Raw genomic sequence first — 23,549 nt, forward strand, 5'->3', positions numbered from 1 at the left:
TTAAGATTTAGCGCAATCTTATGTCATCGACAAGTATCCAGCATCAACCGTAAGCTCGCTATATGTTTCTTGACTAGCCCAAATACAGTCCAATCGTCAAAGTAAACTTCCAAAAACTTATGGATGAATTCCTTGAATGCGGCCACTACTACGCGAGAAAATATCGTTGGGGCATTCTTTAAGCCAAAGAGCATAACAGTGTATTGAAAACATCCCCATTCGGACGAGAAGGTGGTCTTGCTTCAATCTTCCGGCGCGATCTTGGTCTGATGGTACCCTGAGAACCCATCCGTAAATGAGTACGCTTCCTGTCCACCAACATTCTCCAAAACTTCATCTGTAAATGGGGTCGGGAATGGGTCATGAACACAGGCGTCATTCAATTTTCGGAGGTCCACGCAGATTCGAATTTCGCCTTTCTGTTTTTCTCCTGCACTATCATAGGACTCACCCAGTCAAACTCTTCCACAGGTTCAATAATTCCCGCTGCAAGCATTTTGTCCAATTCTTCGCGAAACCTTTCCTTGTACTTTGGATTCAAACAGTAGGGACGCTGCTTAACCGGCTTCGCTTCCAGTTGTAGAGTTATCTTCATCATCCCTAGGTCACCGAGGATCCCTTTTAACTTGGTTATTTTGGTCGGGAATAAGTCTTGATATTCGCGAAGTAGCTCGACGACCTTATTTACCGTGGCCTCGTCCCACTAGTCCCCAAGCATTGCATACTTCAGCTCCGCATCCGTAACAATGTTCACTTGTTTCATTTTTAATGAGGAGGTGATGTCGGGGTCTGCGAACCTCGCGACTCCCCTCTGTTTCCGGAATATTGATGTTTCTGGGGTCATCATCATCATCCTCTACTTGCACGTTGTAACATTCTAGGGCCTGGCTTAACTGATGTGACCATACTGACCAGAATGACCTGATCCATCTCATAGTCACCAATCTGTGTTGTCAATCACATTTCCCGCCCGGTGCACGAAGCATGCTTGCCTAATTTCCGGACCATGCGTGATTCGCCCGACCCTGCGCACCTAGTTATCAGCTCTTGCAATCCCTTAGCTGCTTTATTGTCCCGTAGTAGCTTCATGCATGTCTCTAAAAAGGTAGTTAGCATAGAGGGATCCATTTTCAGCGCGGGTTGATCCTTACTACCTAAAGTAGAGCCCTCCACGAAGCTTTTCTTAGCTTCCATAAATGTCTCCTTCGCGCATTCCAAGTCGAACTCAGGCTGCTTTGTAGGGGCCTTGTGAACCCATGTGTCTTCCTCGGTTTGTTTCCCCTTATCTTCCCCTGTGGCTGCGCCACTCCTGAGCATCATGTTCACGTTGGAGTCTTCCTCGCGCAGTTCAAACCTCATCATTTGGATGTTCTGCGTTGGCATAGGCTGTGCTACCCTTTTCTCGCGTATCTGTGCTATCAACGTGGGACAATCTATCATTTCATGATCGAACTGCTCATAGTAGGGGCACGATATTCTAGTCGAGTTGGTACAGTCACAAGCATAGTGCCCTGGTCCTCCGTAGTTGTAACAGATTAGTTGTCTGCGGCCCCTTCCTGGCCCCATTCCTCCTCGTCCTCGACCTTGCCCTTGAAACCCAACGCATACCATCCCCGCGGCTGGATCAAAGCCTTGCATCTCCTCCTGCATCCTGTAGGTAGGTGTTCGGTCCATTAACAGTTCATAACTTCGACAGTTTTTCTCATCGTGGCCTACCGATCTACAAAATTTGCAAAATAGCTGCTGGGGGGTTTGTGTGTACTTCTGTAATAGATGTTGTCCATTGTGTGCTTTACTCCCACCTGACAGATCGCGCACCAGAGTGTGGGCATCGCGATTGGCCCCGCTTGTGCCTCTTGTCTCAACGGCATCGGTCCCCCTTGCCAAATAATTCGCGAATACCGGACAATGATCCTTATCATGGCCTTGGCCTTCACATTTTATGCACCACATTTCTTCGCGCGCTTTTGGCCGGGGCGCCCTATCCAGTTTCAAACTCTGCATCTCCAAGCATAGGTTTTGCGCGTAGATTTGTTGAACTCCCAACCCAGGATCCTATATCGGAGTTTCATGCAACCTCATCGCTATTTCCAATGCTTCTGCCTAAGGTTGAAATCTTCTGCTGCGATAGCACTATCCTCAGATGTGGCTTCAAAGACGCCACAAACCACGCACGGTGTTGTGCATCTGTTAGCGTCATGTTAGCCTCGTGGATCGTGCTCTTCAGTCTCTAATCCAGATCCTAGGGGGTTTCCCCTAGCAGCTTTGCAATCTCCTTGAATCTGATGATCGACTGCGTCTTCGATTTTAGCTGGCTAAATTCTTTGTTTAATGCAATCTGAATTTCCGTTATCCTGGATTTTGGATGATCATTGGAGTGCTTGTTATACCAAGTCAGCGCGCGATCTTGCAGTGCACTTACCAAGGTGGCCTTCTTAATGTTATCATCTGTAACTCCATGCGCTTCCCATACTGCCCTTACTACAAACCAAAACTAATCTAGGTCTTCGCTCCCTACTCCTTTGAATACAGGCAACTTGATCGCACTTGCCATGTTAAACTTCTGGTTCGGTGGAGGTGGTGTGGGCGAAGATGGATGTGATGGCAGTGACGCGAGTGGTGGTGTTAGCGGGGCTGATAGTTGTGGAATGCATTGCCTTATAAGCCTGATCGCACTCCTTGGAGAAGCCCAAGTGCACTCTTCCTTGTTCTTTTGCGGAGGTGAGATTAATGGACTATTTCCTAGCCCTTTGATACCCTTGTAGGCCCTTCCACTCTGCGTCGTTCCACTCATTAATGGATTCGCATCACCCGTTTTTCACATAACAACATCTTAATCCAAGGATTTAGGGATTTGATGCACCTACCTCGCAGTCCCTTGAGAAAATGTCGCTCGGCCTGCACGATCTTATCTTTAGATGCCTCTAGCCTGCGCACCAACTCTGGGGTCCACACTAATGGTTGATCAAGTTTGCACCTTCCCTTACTGTTAGCTAGCCTTGCAATCCACTCATACATTTCTGACGAGAACGACACAAAGAAGATCTCGTGGATTTCTGTGTATATGTAGCGATCTAGGGACCTCTTCTCAGATATTTGAGGGGTTTTGTTTTCCTGCACCACGAACTCGTGAAGCTTCTAATCCAACCAATCTTCAATCTCTTTCTTCGTAGGGTTTCAGCGTTCCAACATCAAACATCCCTTAGGCAGATCCAGGTCCCGACAACGGAACCATTTGTTGGCTTATTGGGCCCTGACCCAGGTTCAGAAGAGTTTTAGCCAAACAAATCTCACACTATCGGCCCTTTCGGCAACAATCCGCGGAGCATGAACTAAAGTCTAACCCGAGGTAGTATGGGAGGGTGTTGGAACCATTGTTTTAAAAAACGGCTGTTTCGATACCGAAACGGCCGAGTTGATCCGAGCCGATACCCTCAGCCATGACTCGGCCTTTGAAACGGTACGTTTGGCCGAGTCACAAAAAGCCGGCCCAGAACATGTTAAACAGCAATTTAATATTTTTTTAATGGATTTTTAAGGTGATTTCTGATTGGTTTGGACTCGAAGGTGTTATATGAATTTGCTAAATGTCATTTGGGGTCCATTCCCCCTCCTAAACCCTATTTAACACACTCAAATGCTCTCTACTATTGATATGCTATTCAAATTTCATGGTAATGTTAAATTCTTAAAGTAAAAGTGACATTCTCCTTAATCTTCATTTTCATCCTTTTACTTAAATTTTTAACATTACCATGAAATGACTCATGACGTTTGAGAGTGGTTTCGACCTCATTGGATTTCATATGGAGAAAGTAGAATTTTAGATTTCATTCAGGGTTTCAGGATTGGAGTATTGCAATGTTTCCATTGAATTTTGTCATGTATTAGGGTATGGAACTCTTATTTAATCAAGAGCACCAATCCCTCTATGTACCTTGATGTTAGTGACATTGGTTGTCGAACTCCTCTGGGATTCGCTCCCAAACCAGGAGCTTCTGAAAATGTCGCTCTCGCTCCTGCTCCCAAGTAACACAAAGAAGAGAAACAGTTTGGATCAAAAACGGTTAAATGATCTAGTTTATGTCCAATACAACCTCCGGCTCAGACGAAACCATTTGCTGAACAAAAGACCTGATTCAGATCCCATTGTGTTGGAAGACATTGATCCAACATGAGATTGGGTAGTGGAGAGTCGTCCAGCAGAGTTTGATCTTGATGAGGATCTTGATGAGGATCTTGATTTAGATTTAGATATCGAGACATCAATTGAACTTGAACATGTTGTTCAGTTGAATGCAGATCCCAATCCACCATCCTCAGTCTCACAGCCAGCAAGGACTCCAATTGTAGGTGTGTTTGGAAACATGAATGAAAATCTCTAAAATTATGTTTAAAATCTTTAAAATTATGTTTTTTTATAAAAAAAAAATATTTAATGTATTTTTTACAACGACCGAGTCATTGAAATCGAGCCGGCCGAGTCATTACCGTTTCGGAGTCGAAGTCGGAGTCAATCCTCGGTCGAGTCGGAGTCGGAGTCGGAGTCTTAAAACATTGGTTGGAACCAGGTTTCCGCACCCTAGGGATGTCTTGATGAGGTCTGGAGGGGTTGCAAACCGAACTACGCACTCGCGCTATTCTGCGCAGTTGTCTAGCCTTCGCGAAGATCTGCGACAGGGTGTTTCCTAGATTCTTATTATTATTGCAGTTATTACAGATCTGATCTATTCCTTAAGGTCTTTAATCAAGCATTCAACAATTAAAACCAGCGCACGCAACCATAAATCTTAAAGATACGCATAAAACCATAACATAAGCATAAACATATAGATCTGCGATCAGATGCACAATAATTCATAAACACTTATCTTTATTAACCTTCTGTTCAGTACAATCCAATTCCACCCTGCGCACTCAGTTGCAAGGGTCCGCGCACAAAACTGCGGACTCTACTAGGCCTCTGTCCACACAGCTGTAGAGCCTACTCTAACTACTATCAACCCCAACTCGGACTTACAGACTCAAGCGAATATTGCATTCATAAACCCATAATATTCCAGATCCCCTTCAAGCTACCTTCTACACTTAGAGCCTTGCTCTATTTATACATTCTCATGGTCCATGGACCATGGGTAGGCCGACACATTCTAGATTACTTACAATATTTTAGGGCAGACTACCCTTAGACTTGACCCATTACAATTCGCGCTTTGTGCACTTCGCGGAGCCTTTACAATATTAATACCCAAAATTGTGGGCTTTAAGCCCCAAAACCGTTACGCAGGGCCTCCACTACCCAACAAGTCAAGAGGACTACAAAAGATGAGGGGCAGGATCCTCGAGGTACCCAACCTCTTGGATTATACCTGGCTACGGGAGCCCCGAAGAGTAGCAGGACAGGCGGATGTTGGTAGAGACAGATGAGGATGGAGCGGCAGAGAGCGCTACAATGTAGGATTCCCAGGACAGCGCGAGGCTAACAGGCTGCAAGTGCGAGAAGCACAGGAGTGTTGCACCAGTGCAGGATGGCACAGAGAGGTGTGCAACGATGATAGATGCAGGGAGTTGTTGCAGCAACACAGAGGTCAAAGAGGGAGCACTTGTCAGTGATAAAGGGAGCTTCAGCATCGAGAGTGTCTCTAACCTGACAGAGATGTCAGAATTGGGAGATTAGTTACTTACTTCTCAGTAACTGAGTTGCAGTGCAGCAGTTAGCAGTGGTGGTGCTATGGGCAGCACAATGCAGCATGATGAGAGGGGATGCAATGCAGAAGCAGCAGTGGCAATGGCAAGGCCATGGGCAGCAAGCACGGATGCAGAGGGAGTTGTCGTACAGATGCAGCAATGGTAGTGGCAGAGCCATGGGTGGCAGTATGAGATGCAGCAGTACAGATGATGTGCAGCAAGCCTAACATTAGGGACCGATGTCAGATGATCAAAGTAGTACTCAGTAAGGAGTATTGCTAGAGCATAGTTCGCTAAGAGGGAGTGTTGATTTGGGGTAGCATCGGATGTGCTCTAGCCACGAAATTTGGTGGAGAGGCTAAGGCACATGAGATCTCCAATACCCAAAAAGGGTTTGGGCAGATTCTAAACAGTTTGGGAGATATTAAAATAATTAATATTTTTAATGGAGTCAATTAAAATATTAATGTGAATTGATATAAAATTGTGTTATAATGATCAAAAAGTCATGGATCAAGCCAGATCTAATCTTAGTCATTGATTAGGGACTTAATCTCGGTCGTTGATTTGTCAACGAGAAAAGTATAAGAGGAGGCTTGAGGATCACTTGGAGAACACACCAAGAGATCAAGATTTCGACTTTCTGGAGATGGGTTTGCTGAGAAAGTTGAGAGAGTGATCTGAAGTTGCAGCTGAGGGGCAGTGAATACAGAGGCAAAGTGGCAGAGATAGTGCCGAGAGGATCAGCGCAATAGCCAGGAAAGCTGACGCAGGGGGCAGAAGCCAGAACTATCAAGAACAGTCGTGACTACTGGGAACTGCCGAGAAAGTTGACGCAGCAGGCGGACGCCGGAACTGCCAAGAAAGTTGACGCAGAGGGCAAAAGCCGAAACTTTCGGGAACAGCTGGAACTGTTGGGAACTATCGGAAATGTCAGGAAAGCTGGCGCAGAGGGCAGAAGCCAGAACTGCCGGGAACAGCCAGAACTGCTGGGAACTAACGGAAATGCCGAGAAAGCTGACGCAGAGGGCAGAAGATGGAACTACCGAGAACTGCCAGAACTGTTGGGAAAGTTGATGCAGAGGGTAGACACCGAAACTGTCGGGAACAATCAGAACTGCCGGGAACTGCGGGAGTGTTTATCCGGGGTTTCAACTGGAGCATCTGTCTCCGAAGGAGAGGTACTACTACCGAGATTTTTCTCTGTTGGGTGAGCCAGATTTGGCACCCAAATTGTATTCTGAAGCTGCTTAATAAATCAAACCCTCCGATAGTTGCACAGGTTTTCCTGCATTGGGTTTTTCTGGGGACTGTGTCATTTGTGTACTTGTTTCTGTTTCCTTCAGTTGATGCTCTATAATGTGTTGAGCATGTACTTATGTTTATTTTCAGTACTTACATGGTAGATAACTTGTTAATTAATTAGAACAAGTAGGAAGGAATAAATTAGAAAGTACATGGAGGGTTTCTAATTGTTAGACTTAGAAACTTCAACATATAGTTGTAACTATAAGATATGTTTATAATTTTTATATGTTGTGTAACCTATATACGTACCACTACGACTTAATGACTTAACCCGATTCAACACGTGACTTCAATCGATGTTGTGTTTGGTGCAGAACAAGACGGTGGTCGAGTAGACAATGTCGGGGCAGGCGGACGCGGCAGGAAGGCAAATATGATGATGGTGTGGGCAGATAAGTGTTTGACCGGTGGTGATTGTTGATTCGATGGAGTTGCGGAGGGTCGAACCGGACTTTCGACAGTGTTTGACCAGTGGTGATTATCGATTTGATGGAGTTGCGGAGGGTCGAACTGGACTTTCGACGGGAACACCAAGCGAAGGGCGCAGGGAGATAGGGTAAGAGGTGGGGATACGAGTGCGGGAGATAGGGCAAAGAGCAAAATATAGGACAAAAATGAAATCGGATAAGAGCAGGTGACTCGGAAGGCAAAGGTGGCAAATTCAGTGGCTACAGTGATAGCACAAGCGACAATGTGGTTTGCAGGTTGTGATGAAGGCAGTGGCGTGGGCCGACTCTGGGGCTTTGGTTGCATGTCATGGTAGGCAGAACGCCAGTGGTTTTGAGCATGGTGGTAAAGGTGGTTGGCTGCAGAAATCTACAAGCGGCCACGTCTAGCAATGGTCTGTCAACTATGCAATATTGCAACCAGCAAGGTCAAGTGCTTTGGCAACAGGGCTAAAGTTGCGGGCGATCGTGTAATTGTTCTGGTTGTTGTCAGACAAAGATGTGAACGTCTGTGTCGTGGCGACGACAGTGAATTGTCAGATGAATGAATTTTGAATTTTGTGTTTTATGCTTTGATTTTTTATTTTTATTTTTTTAATATATATATATATATATATTCCTTTTTTCTTTTTTTATTATTATTTCCATTTTTTATTTATTTATGTTTTTAATGGCTAAAGACCTAGCAAAACGGAGAAACTCCAAAGTTTTGTGTAGTGAAGGCTTCAATTGTGATGGCAACAAGGTTGACGAAGATTTGATGGCCAAACGCCAAGATCAACCAACGTGACTCTGATACCACTATAACGAACAAGGTTTGTTATAGCAGGTTAAATACTCCAAAAGACTTGGAATATAAATATCTCCATTGAAGATACAAGAATATATATTAAAATGTATGAACAAGAATGATTACAAATGAGGGTGACGGCTTGCATATATACCCTAGGAAGGTACCTCTTCACAAAAGGTCATGTCTTTAGAGACATGTTATTCATTAGTAATTAATCATTATTCATTATTATTATTATTTTTTATATCATTTGTATATATTTTATTCATAACACATGACAATGACTCAATTTACTTGTAAACTCAATGACAAGCCCTAGAAGCACTCAATGGGTGCTTGACTTAAAAATAAATTTCCATTGAGCACGAAACCCATGCCTCAAGAATAGCAATAATAGAATATTTTTTCTCTTTACATTAAATACATAAAATCATGATTATATATGTCATTAAGAAGACCGAACCTAGTTACATATTTCAACAACGTTGAGAGCCATGTGACTTCATCATCTGTTAGAGCATAGTTTTCATGCCATAGGCACCCTCAGCACCTTCAGTGGTTTGTTCATTTCCACACATTATTCGCAAGAATAGTTTTTTTATTTTTTATTTTTTAATATTTTTACTTTTTTACTCAAAAAATGGTGAATCACTCCCCATGGTTGACATCATCATCTTGAATCCTATTAGTTCTTATAAAGTTGATTTCGGTTGTACATTTTTGTTTTGAGGCCCATTTTAGACCAAAAATTCCTCTAATGTCTTGTCTTGGAGCTACTTCTTGAAAATGGATGGATATATTGCATGATTATCTAGTAAGTTCTTTTGTTGATGAAATCTTTCTCTTGAAAATGTCTAATGTGTGTAATTGTTGCAACTAATGTAAAAGTTATTGTGCCCAAATTTTGTTGAAGAACTTTTTTGGAAGCCATTTGGTTGCCTCTTGCATATGTTACTCATGATATAACATGCAATGAATGTCCCTCATGATGAAATGTTATTGTTCTTCATGAAAATCCATATTCTAATAGTACGTAATTGTTGAAGGTTGGTAGCTAGGGCATCAACTTTTGACCTCCTTAAGGACAAATTTGGCCAATCTAACGCATCTAGAACTCCATAGCCCCAAAGGGCTAGGCACTAGTCCAAGGATTTTGGTGATAAAACTCCTCTTTCTTCATACTTTCTCCTCCTAAATTTCATTCCCCTAAAGGTAGGGCAGAAATCTAGGGCTTGCAGCAAAATTTTAGGTAGGTGATCTTTTGGGAATTCGAGGGTCCAAACATCAAGCTTCGAGTCTAGGCCACCTATGCTCCAAGTGTTGTGGGCATCTGTCCGAGTTTCATCCATAAAATGTCTTACCCTAGGTGCTACTCTAAGAGGGAAAACCTAGTTCCTTCTCTCTCACCTTGGAGACTTCTTTGAGGGTTGTATGAGCTCTGTATTCATTGGAATAAATCACAAGAAACGCTTTCTCCTCCCTTTCATTCACCTACTAAGTACCTTGGAAGTATTTCTTCCCACAATTATTCATAAAACCCTAGGTCTAGTGCAAGTCTCTCTTAGGTCTCTCAAAGAGAGCGAAGAGCACTTTAGAAGAGTTAAATCATCACATACAACTTCTTAGAGAGGTCATGCCTCATCTCCTAGAGTCTTGACCTTAGGAATACCTATTATCATCATCATATTCAAAACCATAGGTCTTGATCTCTTAAAGCCTTTCTTGGAGAGCATGTTAGCTTCCTTGAAGCATTGAGCCATTGTTGTGTCTCTCCTTGAATGGGCTTTGTGGAATCACTTCACACCTAAATCATTGATCTACTCATTCCAAGTGATTCCTTTCTCACCGAGACTCCTCCCATTGGTGAAAGTTTGTAAAGAGCAGGGGACTTTAACTGAGGTGATAGTGGGTCATTGTCCCATTGTTGTCACTTGGTCTAGTAGTTATCCCATACATTTCCCTGCTTAGGGCCTTACTAGATTGTGTGGTAATAGTATCAGATCTATTTTGCTAAAATTGTTCCCTTGGTAATGATGGAGTTGGTAATTCTACCGCACTATACCTAGGAGTGGCACTTCACCTTGTTGAGGTTGATTGGGTGGTGAAAATATAGCATTCTTGATATAAGCACTTGCATTGATGAAGGTTTTAATGCGTTGAAACTCTGGTTTCCCACGAGTATGCTTTCACATGTGATGGGTATAGATCTACAACATGTATGGTTGTTATGGATTTATTTTGAGCAAGTGTGATGTTGAAGCCCTGTGATAGATGGTTAATTTGTTCCAAGGGTTAATATTATGTTTTCCCCTGTGGGACGTGGTGGAACCATGTGATTGTTGGTTGTTGTGATTTAACTTCAATGGGTGAGATACCCAGAATGACGTATGACAAGTGGTTGATTTGTTCCATGGATACCAATGTGTTCTACTTCATTTACGGATGGCATGGAATTATTTTCAACAAGTGAGATGCCCAAGAGAACCTATGATAGGTAGTTGATTTGCTCTAGTAGATACCAGTGTATTTTAACCTGTGATGGGAGGAGTATCTACTTCATTGATAGTTGGTATGTGCTTTATGTTTCAACAGGTGTCATGCCCATACCCTATGATGGATGGCTAATTTGTTCCAACAATGTTTGGAGTGGATTGATGCCAATGATAGGCATGCTTGACCATTTGATTGCATGTTAATTTTTGGAACCTGGGATGGGTTGATTCATTCTATTATCTCTTGATATGACAGGTTGGGTTGTGTCAACCTCCAACCAAGAGTAACTATTTCAAACCACTTGTAGCTAGAAGTTAGCCCTTCTAGCATGAGAGGGCTCTCTCAAGGAAAACTGTATAATGTTCTAGATAAAACTCAATTACAGATGGCTAACTCTGGATTTTTGTGTGATTCTTGCAGGTGAAAGAAAGTGTGATAATCACCACCATTGGGCATGGAGTCAAAAGAAAACTCAATTTACAGATGAACATTGTTTTGTGGAAGTTGAGGCATTTTTGGCTTAACTAATGTGAAATAAACATTTACAGTTAATCACAGCAAATTTGAAGGAAGTTGGAGCAATATTACATTGAATTCCAAGTAATCAAACAAGCTATGAAAGTTGATAATAACATAAAAACATGAAGGGATGGAATGAAACCAAAATGAATCTCAGGTTAAAAACAGAGTATGCTGCAAATGTATATTAACTGGATAAAAATTTACAAAAGTGGTCTTTCTCACATTGTCTATCCCCCAGCAAAGTCAAAAAACTACAAATATATAGAAAGACATCTCCATCTATCATTAATTACAAAACCTGCCACCTGGGGCTAGATTCGATCATCATGCTAAGAGACCTAATCCTATTTGACTTACAAAACATATTGAGATTTCTTAGGGATTTTCTATTTTAATACAATTTGAATTCAAATAGGATTCTATCAATTTATGAGCCCACAAATATTCTGTTGCTGAACCTTATCGAATTCAACTAAATGCTGAGTGTGTTGAATTGTTGATGTGCTCCTGCCACATGGATGTGCTGACCTGGTTGACTTTGCTGACTTATCTTCCTGAAAAATAGGAGTTCTGATCTGATGATGTGGACACCCTTGTGATCTGTAACCCATGTGATTTCCCTGCTGTCTGATGCCCAATCAAAATTTATAACGCAGAAAAAAGCAGTTTGACAGTTTTGTAGCAAAATTTGGTAGCAAGCTACAAAAAACATTCTTCTAGTCTTTTTATGATCTCTCTACAAACTCTGAAGTGTACTCTCATGTATTTTAGCTGAATTTGTGCCAATAGAACTCCTTTATCTAAAATTTTATCTTGCATTTTCCTCAATCATAAGCTACAGCAATTTCGTAGCAAATTTTCCGCTTAACTATGGGGAGTTGCTACGAAATTTTGAATTTTCTGATTTTTTGGATTTCTTATGACTTCTTATGCCTTCTTATCACTCCTTATAGGTTGTCTAACCATGTATATTGCTGAAACTATTAATTTAGCATATTATAGGCAAAAAAATGAGGAATTTACCATACTCAAGGGGTGCTTGTTACTTCAGCTATGAGCTTGAGATTTCTTTTTGAGAGTTCGATTTTGATCATCTCTATTTGAGTTTCCAATCCTTTGACTTGTTTCTACAACTTATTTCTGTCTTCCTGTAGCCAACTGTTCCTGTAAAATTCATGGCAAAATCCTTAGCAATCTTTCCATGGAAACCCTGCAACTTCTGGCAAAAACGAAGGCATCCAACACTAGCAAACGAACGACTAAAAACAGGGTCTTCTTCCAAAAGCTTCATGTCAGTGGGTTCATATCGCACCATAGAACCTCCTTTGTATTGTTTCTTCTGTGCCATGGCTACAACACATGATGAGCTCCTTCTTGCCACTTGCAATTTCTCCTTAGGACAGCTAGACTTCCCTATGACAGCGAAACCAACTCAAAATGAAAGGAAAACGATGGAGAATGCTTTGCAGTGCGAACATTTTGGGGATAACAATCAAAAAGGTGAACTCTGATACATAATGATACTCCATTGTGACTCAGACCCATGATTATTTTTAAGGTTACTAATCAGCAAGGGTTTCGGGTTTCATAGCAAAACAAGTGGCAGATGTGACAAATTTGCTACGAAGTTCGAGCACTTTCACAGCAAATACTCTGTTTTCATAACTGAATTTGCTACAAATTTGGACACAAAAGTTCCTTATTGGCTAAATGACAATTATGAACGAGTGAGACAGACACAAATGATAATTTGGAACATGACTCATACTGTGAACCCCACTTAGGCTCATGTTGACTCTACACACTGACTAGGTGACCAAATTGACACTTTGTACATCTATTTTTTATTTTCGGAAATTCTTATAACATTGCTAATTTGACAAAATAACTCCAAACTATCTCTAAGTGGTATTGAAGATAACACATTCTATGATAGATTGATGATTATTGGCTAATTGTTTTGGTTGAGTTATGCTTCAAGGGTTTACAAAAAGGCAGCCTTGCTAGGGTTCTTGCATAAACCCTAGGAAAAGAGAAGTCCTGTACAAAATAAGACAATACTGATCATGAGGGAAACCCAAAGAGAATATAAGGGGAGGAGGGGAGGGGTGGGGGAGAGAAAAATGTCTTGGATGTTCTTGGAGAGATTTCTATTGCGAGATGCTAGGCTTTTCTCTTGTGATGCTAGGTTTTAGGCATACATGTAAATCCTAGAGAAAAACATGACATCCGAAGTGATGATCGTTCCTGTGGCTCTTGTTGTACCACTAGGTCTCTACCCTAGTAAAAGACAAGAAGAGTGGAACTAACACTGTGTATCATCTTGAAATTTTTTGAAGTTTTCATTTGGAGTGTAAGGCTAGAGCAAGATCAAGGAGCGATAAACCTAATGAGTCTTGAACTTGATGTGATGCCTTGCCTGGAAGAAATCCTTAGTGTTCCATAGAGGTCTTCATACTTATGATTAAAGAGTTGAAGACCTTGAGTTTGAGCATTCAAACACGAGGATATACACATAGATTTAGACGCCAGTGCTAGAGTTGTCTTGCCATGTACTTGTGTGATGCTAAGAAACTAAATTCGTTGCCCACACCTCATGTGTCCCGAATCGAACGAATCAGACACGATTCAGTGGGACACGTATCCTCCAAATCGTGTCTCGATTCCAAGACACGTGTCACGCATTTTTGACCTCAGTGTGGCTATAAAAGTGCGATTTAGCCCATTCTAACTTCACAATACTCATTCTCTCTTGTTGTGGGTTTGTTGTGGGTGTGTGAGAGCGCACAGAAAAGGGTATGGTGTCATTTAGGAGGCGATTCAAGCAACAAGTAAGTGCAGTTTCTCTCTATTTTTTTTGCATTGTTATTACAACATTTTGCATGTGCATTTGTTTTACAAATTTGTGCATTTTTTCTTTATTTTTTTACAGCATTCATGGCTCAATCAAGGGCAGTAGGTAAGGGGCAAAGGAAGGGAAAGAATGTCCCCATTGGAGATGCCCCTCCTCTTCCAATTTCATCAAGGTCTGCAAATGTTCCCTCTATTGCAAGTGGGGCAGCAACAGCAGCTTCAAATGCTGAGGGAAGACAGCAACCTCAAGATAACAAGTATCCCTTGTGGAATTATGTTACAAGAGAGCAAGGGCCAGGCAACAAGATGAAGGGAAGAGGCAATGTTGCTTGGAAATGCAACTGTTACAATAATCATTTCATGAGCACATATTACCATGTGAAAGCTCATTTGTTGGCTTTACCAGGTTCTGGAATTGCAGCATGTACACAGTTGTCTTTAGCTAAGAGGAAGGAAATGGAAAAACAGGCCAATGTTGGTATGGCAAAGATGGTTGCAACATCTAAAAAAACAAGAATAAAGACCTCCTTCCATTCTTGAGGAAAAGCAACAAATTTCCATTTGAGTTATGGTGGGAGACAAGAAGCAAAAAGAAAGGCAATGGCACTTGGTCTAATGGACAAGATTTTTTAGAAAGAGAAACAGGAAGAGCTTGATCTCACCATTGCAATTTTTTTCTATCAACACTTCATATCCTTTAATGTTGCAAGCTCATCTTTATTTATTGAGATGTGTCAAGCTCTAACTCAAGGGGCTCCATTAGGGTATGTGTCTCCTGGGTCAGAGAAGCTTGGAACCACATGGTCAACGAAGGCAAAGAAAGAGGTGGACAAAATGCTTAAGCCTATTAAATCAGCATGGCCAACTTCTGGGGTTAGCATTGTTTCTAATGGATGGACAGATCCAATGCGGCACCCACTCATCCACTTCATGGTGTCTTCCTTGAATGGTCCAATTTTCTTAAAATCAGTGGATGCACTTGGACAATACAAGGATGCACAACATATGGGTGAGTTGTTTATTAAAGTTATTGAAGATTTAAGTGTTGATTCTTGTGTGCAAATCATAACAGATATTAGATAATGCAAGGTTGTTGGCATGATTGTGGAAGCTAAATATCCACAGGTATTGTGGACACCTTGCATTGTCCATTCTTTGAATTTAGCACTTAAACCTATTGCTTCTGATGTGCTTTGGATTGGAAGCATTATTGAGGATGCACAACATATCCGCATCTTTGTACAAAATCATACAAATGCCCTCACTATCTACAAGGAGTACACCAATCCATCATTGTTGAGAATTGTGGATACACAGTTGCCTCTTCATTCATCATGTTGAAGAGGTTGAGGGAAGTTAAGACCGCTCTTGGAGCCACAGTTATTTCAGATTGTTAGTATTTTTAGAGATAGACAAATCAAGCAGCCTCAAAAAGAGTGAAGGACACAGTGTTAGATGATGCTTGCTGGGAGAGGGTAGATCTACTTATTTAGATCATGGACCCTATCACTTTTTTGCTTTGATTTGCAAATACAGACCAACCCATCCTAGGAGAGGTTTATGAGGGATGGGGTTCCATGATTGAGTCTGTGAGGAGCATTATTGTACAGAGTGAGTGCCCTGAGTATGAGACATCATCAGAGGCCTTCTTCACCACCATACAAGATATTCTTGTCTGCATATGGAGCAAGAATTGCACACCTTTACATTGTTTGGCTCACTAATTGAACCCAAAATACTACAGCCATGAGTGGTTGAATGGTGGACCTTCCCGCAGATTCACTTCTCACATGGATGGGGAAATTTCACAGGGGAGGAAAGATGCATTGAGGTGGATTTTTCAAGATAGAGCATCCCTTGATGAGGTGGAGGATGCCTTTGCAAAGTTTTCCACTGGCACTAGTCGATTTGCAAGATATGATGTGATTAGAGACAAGGGGGCTAAGAAGAGCTATTCTTGGTGGGCAACTCATGGGGAAAGAAGCCCTCCTCTACAGCAGTTAGCCATGAAGCTCCTTTCACAGGTGACTTCATCCTCTTGTTCCGAGAGGAATTGGAGCACACATGGGAATTTGTATCAAGAAGAGCAGGGTTGAGCAATACGGGGCAGAGACAATGGTGTATGTGCACACCAACCTTCATCTTATTTATAGGCAAAGGGATGAGTTGTTGAAGGGAAAGACAAAGATGTGGGATGTCTTTCCTGATGATATGGATTTGGATAGCAGTGTTGAGTTGGCATTGGCCAACTTGGATCTTAATGAGCCAGTGTTAGAGCCTATCACTTTTGATGATGGTGATATTGTAGAGGGGTCATCCTCCACACCAGTAGATGCAGAGATGACATTGGATACAGAGGAGGAGGATGCAGCAAAGGAGAGCAGTGGTGACCATGATGATGAGTACAGTGATGTTGATTTTGATGATGAGGATTGATGACTCATGAGCTACCTACTGCCTTGAGGCTTGTAGTTGTTTTGTATTTGCTATTTCTATTTGCCATTGGCATTGCTACTACCTATGTAACACATTTTGATTTTGATGACTTAATGAGAAAACTACAGTATCTTGTCTTTCTCCTATTGGATCATTGATGAATATGTTTATCATTTATGTCACAATTGTATTTGTATGCATAATGTTACTTTGTAAAACTTACATCTAGATGAAGATCTATGTTTGAATCAATGAATTTGTATCATGAATGAGAATTTGTGTAAGAAATATCTAATTTTTAATATATATATATATATATATATATATATATATATATATAATGTGTCCTAATGTGTCCTGTTCCGGGGGGTCAACATGTCCGTGTCCATGTCCGACACTCGAATCCTTGTGTCCCGTGTCAGGTGACTTAGGTGTGATGCAATATGGCTAGAGTTTGTAAATCCCAAAACGCCAATGCTACTATGGAGAGCTTGTGTTATACAAGCTTGATGTTGAATCCAAGAATAACTTTTCAATGTTGATGTTTGCTTGTTGTAGATCTCTGGTTGTGGCTATGGTTTCCATGGTTTCCCTACCTAGGGTTTTAGCAAGCCTAAAAATTGTACCAGCCTGTGATGCACTGTGAATATGTCCATGTGAGTCATTTCTTCCATGTAAATATATGTGTGTGCATGTGTGTACGAAACTGTCCAAAATTGCATAATTGCAGATTTGACTTTCAGCTTGCTTGGTCTTCTTGATTGAATAATTTCCAGCACTTGTTGTTCATGCTGATCTGACATAGCATATGCCTGAAAATATCAAGTGATTTGGCATACATCTTGAAGATAATAGAGCAGACTTACTGCTGTAAGTTTGTTGTAATTAAAGTGATTCCATATCTGGTTTATGGTCGGAAAAGTGTGCCCTAAGGACTGAAACTTGTTAGCATATGTTTAGTATTTTTTCCTTGGGTTGTCTAATGTGTTGGCTTAAAGTGAAGTGAAACAATGTCCACTGTTTGATGTTACAAATTAATATTTCAGATGGGCCATAAGACTGGAGTTCACAGGGACCAGATCGAGGAAACCTACTTGTGAGGCGAAATTTATGCTTGCATTAAAAGTCAAAGAATACAGAAATCTATCACATGAAGGACTTTCATAAGAGAAGAGTGTACCACTGTAAACATGGATACAAGCTTTTAAATTTAAGTTCACTGGTGTAAGATTGCCTTTTGTCTTTTATGATCAGCCTTCCCACTGATAATGTTCACTACATAATGAAGAAAGGTCTGCTCAGTCAAAAAACTAATATTATATTGGAACTGTGAAGTTTCTCAAGTATGACCGGTTTGACAACAATGCTAAGTCTATACAAGTTAGTGAATATACAAAACATTGTTTCAGTCATTATCATAAACAATTTACAAGAAAAACAATGCATGATCTCAGAAATCATATCACAAATGTAAAACATGAAAGGATTAACATAGTTCATCCTTTAGCTCAACTTTCAGGACAATAATGTTATCATCCAACAAAAATACCAGTCGATGTGCATTATTTCCAGTATATTCGTTCATTACAGGGTTGAGCTTAGCAGACAACATACCTCCTATCACAAAGAAGATCATAGAGTTTACCCCCATAAATCTCAAAAAAACTAAGCCACAAGCGGAATCCCTGGTTTCGGTACAGTGTTTGGTGCATCAACTCAAGTATATCCCCTGCTGCCTTGAGAGGCAAAGGCTGCATTGTATATGTTTTACCACTGCCTGTAAGGAAGAACATTTCATTGAACTAGCAGTTTATTAAAGTGAACAAGCATCATCTTAACCAATATCCAATCATGTATTACATGTTTATGCAATTGTAAGGATGAGTATAAACATACATATCTTCAAAAATTCAACCAATTTCATAAGAAGGCAACATCTACTCATTATTGAAAAATGCAAGCTCAGTATTTGGCCATTTGGTAGTACAGGCCTGTTCAATTTGGAAATAAAAGCATGTAAATAAAGATTCGTGGCCTTTAGAGAAGAATGGCCAACATCAACAATATAACAATGAACTATGTCTGAACTTTACCCGTTTGACCATATGCAAAGCATGTTCCTTTTGTGCGGCGAAAGATAGCTGGAACAATGGGTTTCACAGTACTACGATAAACCTGCCAGTTACAAGATGGCAAATATAAAATCATACAACAAAGAATTTACAAAAAAGTTTAAACATCGCTACAGTCACCTATACTCCTGATAACAAGGAATGATACAGCTATGAACTTAAGTATCTGAGAGATACAAAGCCAAAAAGTTTTGGCTCCTTCAATTCTTTAATCAATAAAAGTGCAGAATAGTTTAATGATTCTAAGCTTATAAAAAATTATTGGTTTCCATCAGTTTCGTAATGAATGAGAAAAGTTCAACAGGAAAGTGGAATTGGACAATATGTCCTGTTGTGGGTAGTGAGGGGAAATTACATCCCAGACAAATAAATTTTTAAGCAGCATCCTAAAACGCCCTGGATAAATATATGTACAAAAACATTTCCTACTAACAAAATTAAGAACAAATCCCAATAGAAGCAATGAAATAAATTTTAAAACAAAACAACAAATATTCCCAATATAAGCAATGACATAGAGGTTGATGATGATAGCTTGGGCAGGTGCTTCTACATAGGCTAGGTGTCAAGCATGCTGAAGATGTCCAAAAGACTCTTTAGGTACATGCTCAATTCATTCAGTGACTTTTATGAGTCTTTCCTAAGTCTAACTTAGGAAAAGCACATTGATTAATTTACTAATTAAAGTTGGCTATTGGGCTGAGGTTTTCTAATGAAAATTAAATTAATCTACTTTAGTGAGTTAGATCTAATCTCCACCGTTAATCTCAAGAGAGGCTTAGGATCTAATCCAAGCCATTAATCACTTAGGAGATCAAGAGTTTTGAGATCTAGCTTAATGTGAAATTATAAAAGAAGCCTAAGCGGATTTCTCAAGAGGAGTGAGAGACTCAAGGTGAAGAGAAAACAAAACTGTGCAGCTGGTGTTGAAGTGTGTAACTAGGTTTGGTCTTCATAAATATAAAATGTACTTTGATTCTTGTATATTGTAAAAAGAAAGAAAATTTTATTTTTGTTATTTTTGTAGCATAGGTTTCATGCGAGGTCTTTTATTTACAGGTCAAGCACCCATTGAGTGCTTCTAGGGTTTGTCCTAGGATCAGGAAGTCAAAAGACTCAAACAGTCATTGTCATATGAAAAAGACCCCATCGGGCACATTGTAACATGTAAAAAGAATTATTTTTGTATTTAAAAGTGTCAAAATACCCTCCATGAGCAAGTCAGCCTAGCAGCTAAGAAGTCAATGTCATTAGGGCATGTCGTCCTCCTTGGAAGCCTATATATACGAGGGAACTCGACCTCCTATGGACTCTAACTCATCTTCTCATCATCTAAGCAAAGGAGAAGTAGAAGAAGGCTAGCGAAGAAGGAAGAAGGACAAAGGACGAAGGTTTGGGTTATTTATCTCTCTCGTGCGAAGAAGGAAGGCTAGGGTTTTGATGTTGCAAGATCGAAGTTGAGGAAATCGCTGAAAGAAGGTCGAAGGAAGGTCTATTAGGTCACCTATTAGCCCTAGAAGAAGGAGGAACCCAAGCGAAGGTAAAAGGAAGCCTTGGAAGCCCTGACATTGCTCACACGTGTGCAAGTTGTAACTGTTGCAGGGGCTGAAAATTTGAAACCTGCAATGGAGGACGAAATTTTGTAGCTAGGGGTAAAAGTTGTGCAATTGGAAGAGATTTGACTGGGTTTGACTTGGACAGAGGATGCACATCATCAAGAAGCTTAGACTTGGTCTTGGAAGGGTATTAGTCTTGGTCTAGAGGGCTTGGAATTCGTCACTTGAATATCTATAAGAAGAGATTTGTGGGTTTTCCTCTCAAGTGGAGAGGTTTTGGCACTGGCTTGCAACCTATATCCTATGTTCTTGTGTATTGTTGATCTTCTTGTTTTGGTAATTGTTTGATGATAAGAATAACATAATAATAAGAGAAGAAGCTAATAAGTAAGAAAAACTAAAAAGATATCACAAGCAATTATCAAGTTTAAGAGAAATCATCCTAATTGTAGCCCTATAGATTTATCAACATGGTATCAAAGCGAAGTTGGCTAAGGGCATGTTGAAGATCACTACATCCTTGAAGAAATCATTGAAGCAATGTTCTATGGTGGCAAGTCATCTCAAGCAAGGTATCAAGGCATTGTGGAATCTCCTATTATCCATCAAGCATAGTATGACCAAGACTTCTACAAAGGACAAAGGGTTATTCTCAGCACTTACAGGTACGCTTGAGGATGAAAATATTTGGGTAATCGAAAATGGAGCATCAAGACATATGATAGGTGAGAACAAACAACTAAAGAACTTATCAAGAGAAAAATCCTCCTACTTTGTTGAACTTAGTGATAAGAAGGGCTATCCCGTCAAAGAAATTGGATGAACTTTGCTGGAGCTAAAAAATGGAGGAAACATTCATCTCAATAACATTTTGTTCGTGCCAGGTTTGCAAAAGAATGTACTTTCTATTTCATGTCTAGAAAGATAGAGTCTCTTTCATAGATGGAAAGGTTGTAGCATGGGATAAAAGCTCTAGCATTGACAATGCAAAATTCATTTGGATTCGTGAAGGAAGACTCTAGATATTGCTGACCTCTCTCTCTCAATCTTTGGTTCAAACTGAAGTAAGTCCATGTGAACTTTGGCATAAAAGGTTTGGACACCTTCACTACAAAATCTTACCAACTCTAAATTCGATGGTGAATGGCATCCCTAAACTCAAGGCGGATCATGAAGGAGTATGCAAGGGATGTCCATTAGGTAAAAATGTTAAGAGACCATTTGGAAGCAGTGCTTCAAGGTCAAAAGAATTTTGGATCTCATTCACTCTGATGTTTGTGGTCCTATGTCTACGAAGTCTCTTGGAGATCATCTATACTATGTAACATTTATTGATGACCACTCAAGGAAAACTTGGATCTATTTGTTGAAGTCCAAGGAAGTATTCGACAAATTTCAAGAATTCAAAGCTAAAGTAGAGAACCTTACAAAAAGGAGGATAAAGGTACCAACATCTAACAATGGAGGAGAATACACATCTAAGGAACTCATAGCTTTTTGTAAGAAGGTTGAGATTAAGAGGATGTTGATAGTCCCATATAATCCTAGACAAAATGCAATTGTTGAACGAAAGAATCAATCAATTGAGGAAAGTGTTAGACCCATGTTACATGATCAAGACTTGCCTAAATTCCTGCGGGGTGAAGCAACAAAAGCTATTGTCTATGTTCAAAATCGAAGTCCTCACAGATCACTAGACAACATGACTCCTGAGGAAGCATTCACTGGAAAGAAACCAAGCGTAGACCATCTCTGAATATTTGGCTAACTTGTCTATATTCACATTCCAAAAGATAAGAGAAAGAAGTTGGATCCTACAAGCATTAAGGGAATATTTGTTGGCTATAACAACACTTCAGAGGCATATAGGATCTACATAAAGGAAGGGCACTGAATAGAAGTAAGTCGAGATGTAATCTTTGATAAAAATATTATATTCAAGAAATTGAAGGACCTCCCGATTGACTTTGATGATGAATAACTTCCAATATTTGAAGAAGAATGCACTAGGGAGGAAGAGGATTCAAATCATGAAGAAGTAGGTCCCAGTGAACCTGTGCAACAAGTCATCATGCATGAAAGTAGAAGACTGACCATAGCTACAAAATTCCAACACTCCCTCTTAGTTAGGGAGGTATTCATAATGACAATTTAGATGTTCTCAAGTTAACATTAAGAAAAGGTTATAAAAATTCATCAGCATCAGGATCATTTGATTACCATAATCTAGTCAACAACTGTGACACATGGCAAATCATCAGCGTCAAAAAGTTACCATAATTTTGGTCGGTGCCTTTAACCTATGGTGTATCCTCACCATAATCCTGGTCAGTACTCCTGACTCATGGTACATTAGTTAGCATCAACTAGTCACCATAATTCTGATCTATCTGACACATGTTATACAAACTAGTCTTGGTCCACCATCATTCCGGTAAATATCTTTGACACATGGTGAATATCCAAAGGCCACACTCTATCTGAGTAATTCTGGGTCTGCTGCTAAATGAGCCTAATGTTGAGAGGCACCCACTCAACTGAGTGCTTCTCGGCCTTCAGGGTCATTCTTCCTAATTCCACTCAACATATTTTGACACGGGAAGAATGATTGTCCTCTCCTAGACCATTCTCACCAATTTGGGTCATATTTTACACAAGGAAAATGTTTATCCCTAATGCTATCACATCAATACTTCAGACCATTTTCTGGTCATCCTTGACACAAGGAGAATGATTGTACTGGATGCTGCAATTTCATCACTCCCTCTTGTTGAGAGAAACATGCTCAATCATTTCAAGCTTGTCCTTGAAGTATTCAAACTTCATCCTAGAATAGAGGCTTTGTTTGTAATCTGCTTGACTGAAGAATAATACTGGAGCCATATTGCTTCCTTATGTACCATATATTGATACTATATCTCACTGTGCTTCGACTTGTCATCATGGTCGTCACCTGCACTTGATCAAGACAGTCTTGCAAGTAACTTTTGAAGCCATATTACTTCTCAACATGCCAATTTAATTGCAATATACTCTGTCTTTGCAATACTGAGAGCAACAAATGCATGCTTCATGTTCATTCAAGAAATTATAACGGAGCCCAAACTAAAGCAATATTTTGATGAACTCTTTTTCTCTTCAACACTCTCTGTCCAATCTAAATTTGCAGTTGTACTTCATTGTTTGAGACAAATCTCAAATTATAACTAGCTTTGCCATGACCACTTGTACCATGCTGGTACTCAAGCCCATGTTGAGCAACATGCCTTTGCTCATAAAATTGATCAGCTTCCTTACACTAGGTCCATCACCATAGTTGCTT

The 23,549-nt window shown here is 40.4% G+C and overlaps 1 protein-coding gene across 1 annotated transcript in view; it reads right to left on the reverse strand.

The window, feature by feature from the left end:
- The window catches only part of LOC149190051 (kinesin-like protein KIN-13A), a 68,556-nt gene that overhangs the window by 36,290 nt on the left and 8,717 nt on the right, over positions 1-23,549 (reverse strand). The window contains exons 2-3 of the mRNA XM_089410421.1: positions 18,633-18,714; positions 18,154-18,316 (exon numbers count right to left, since the gene is read on the reverse strand). Of these exons, the coding sequence (XP_089266547.1) occupies positions 18,154-18,316; positions 18,633-18,714 (245 nt within the window). The remainder of the gene's footprint in view (positions 1-18,153; positions 18,317-18,632; positions 18,715-23,549) is intronic.

This window comes from Pinus tabuliformis, chromosome 3_1, assembly GCF_031772625.1.
Source record: "Pinus tabuliformis cultivar Carrire ecotype Pingquan chromosome 3_1, CPIR1, whole genome shotgun sequence".
Taxonomy (NCBI): domain Eukaryota; kingdom Viridiplantae; phylum Streptophyta; class Pinopsida; order Pinales; family Pinaceae; genus Pinus; species Pinus tabuliformis.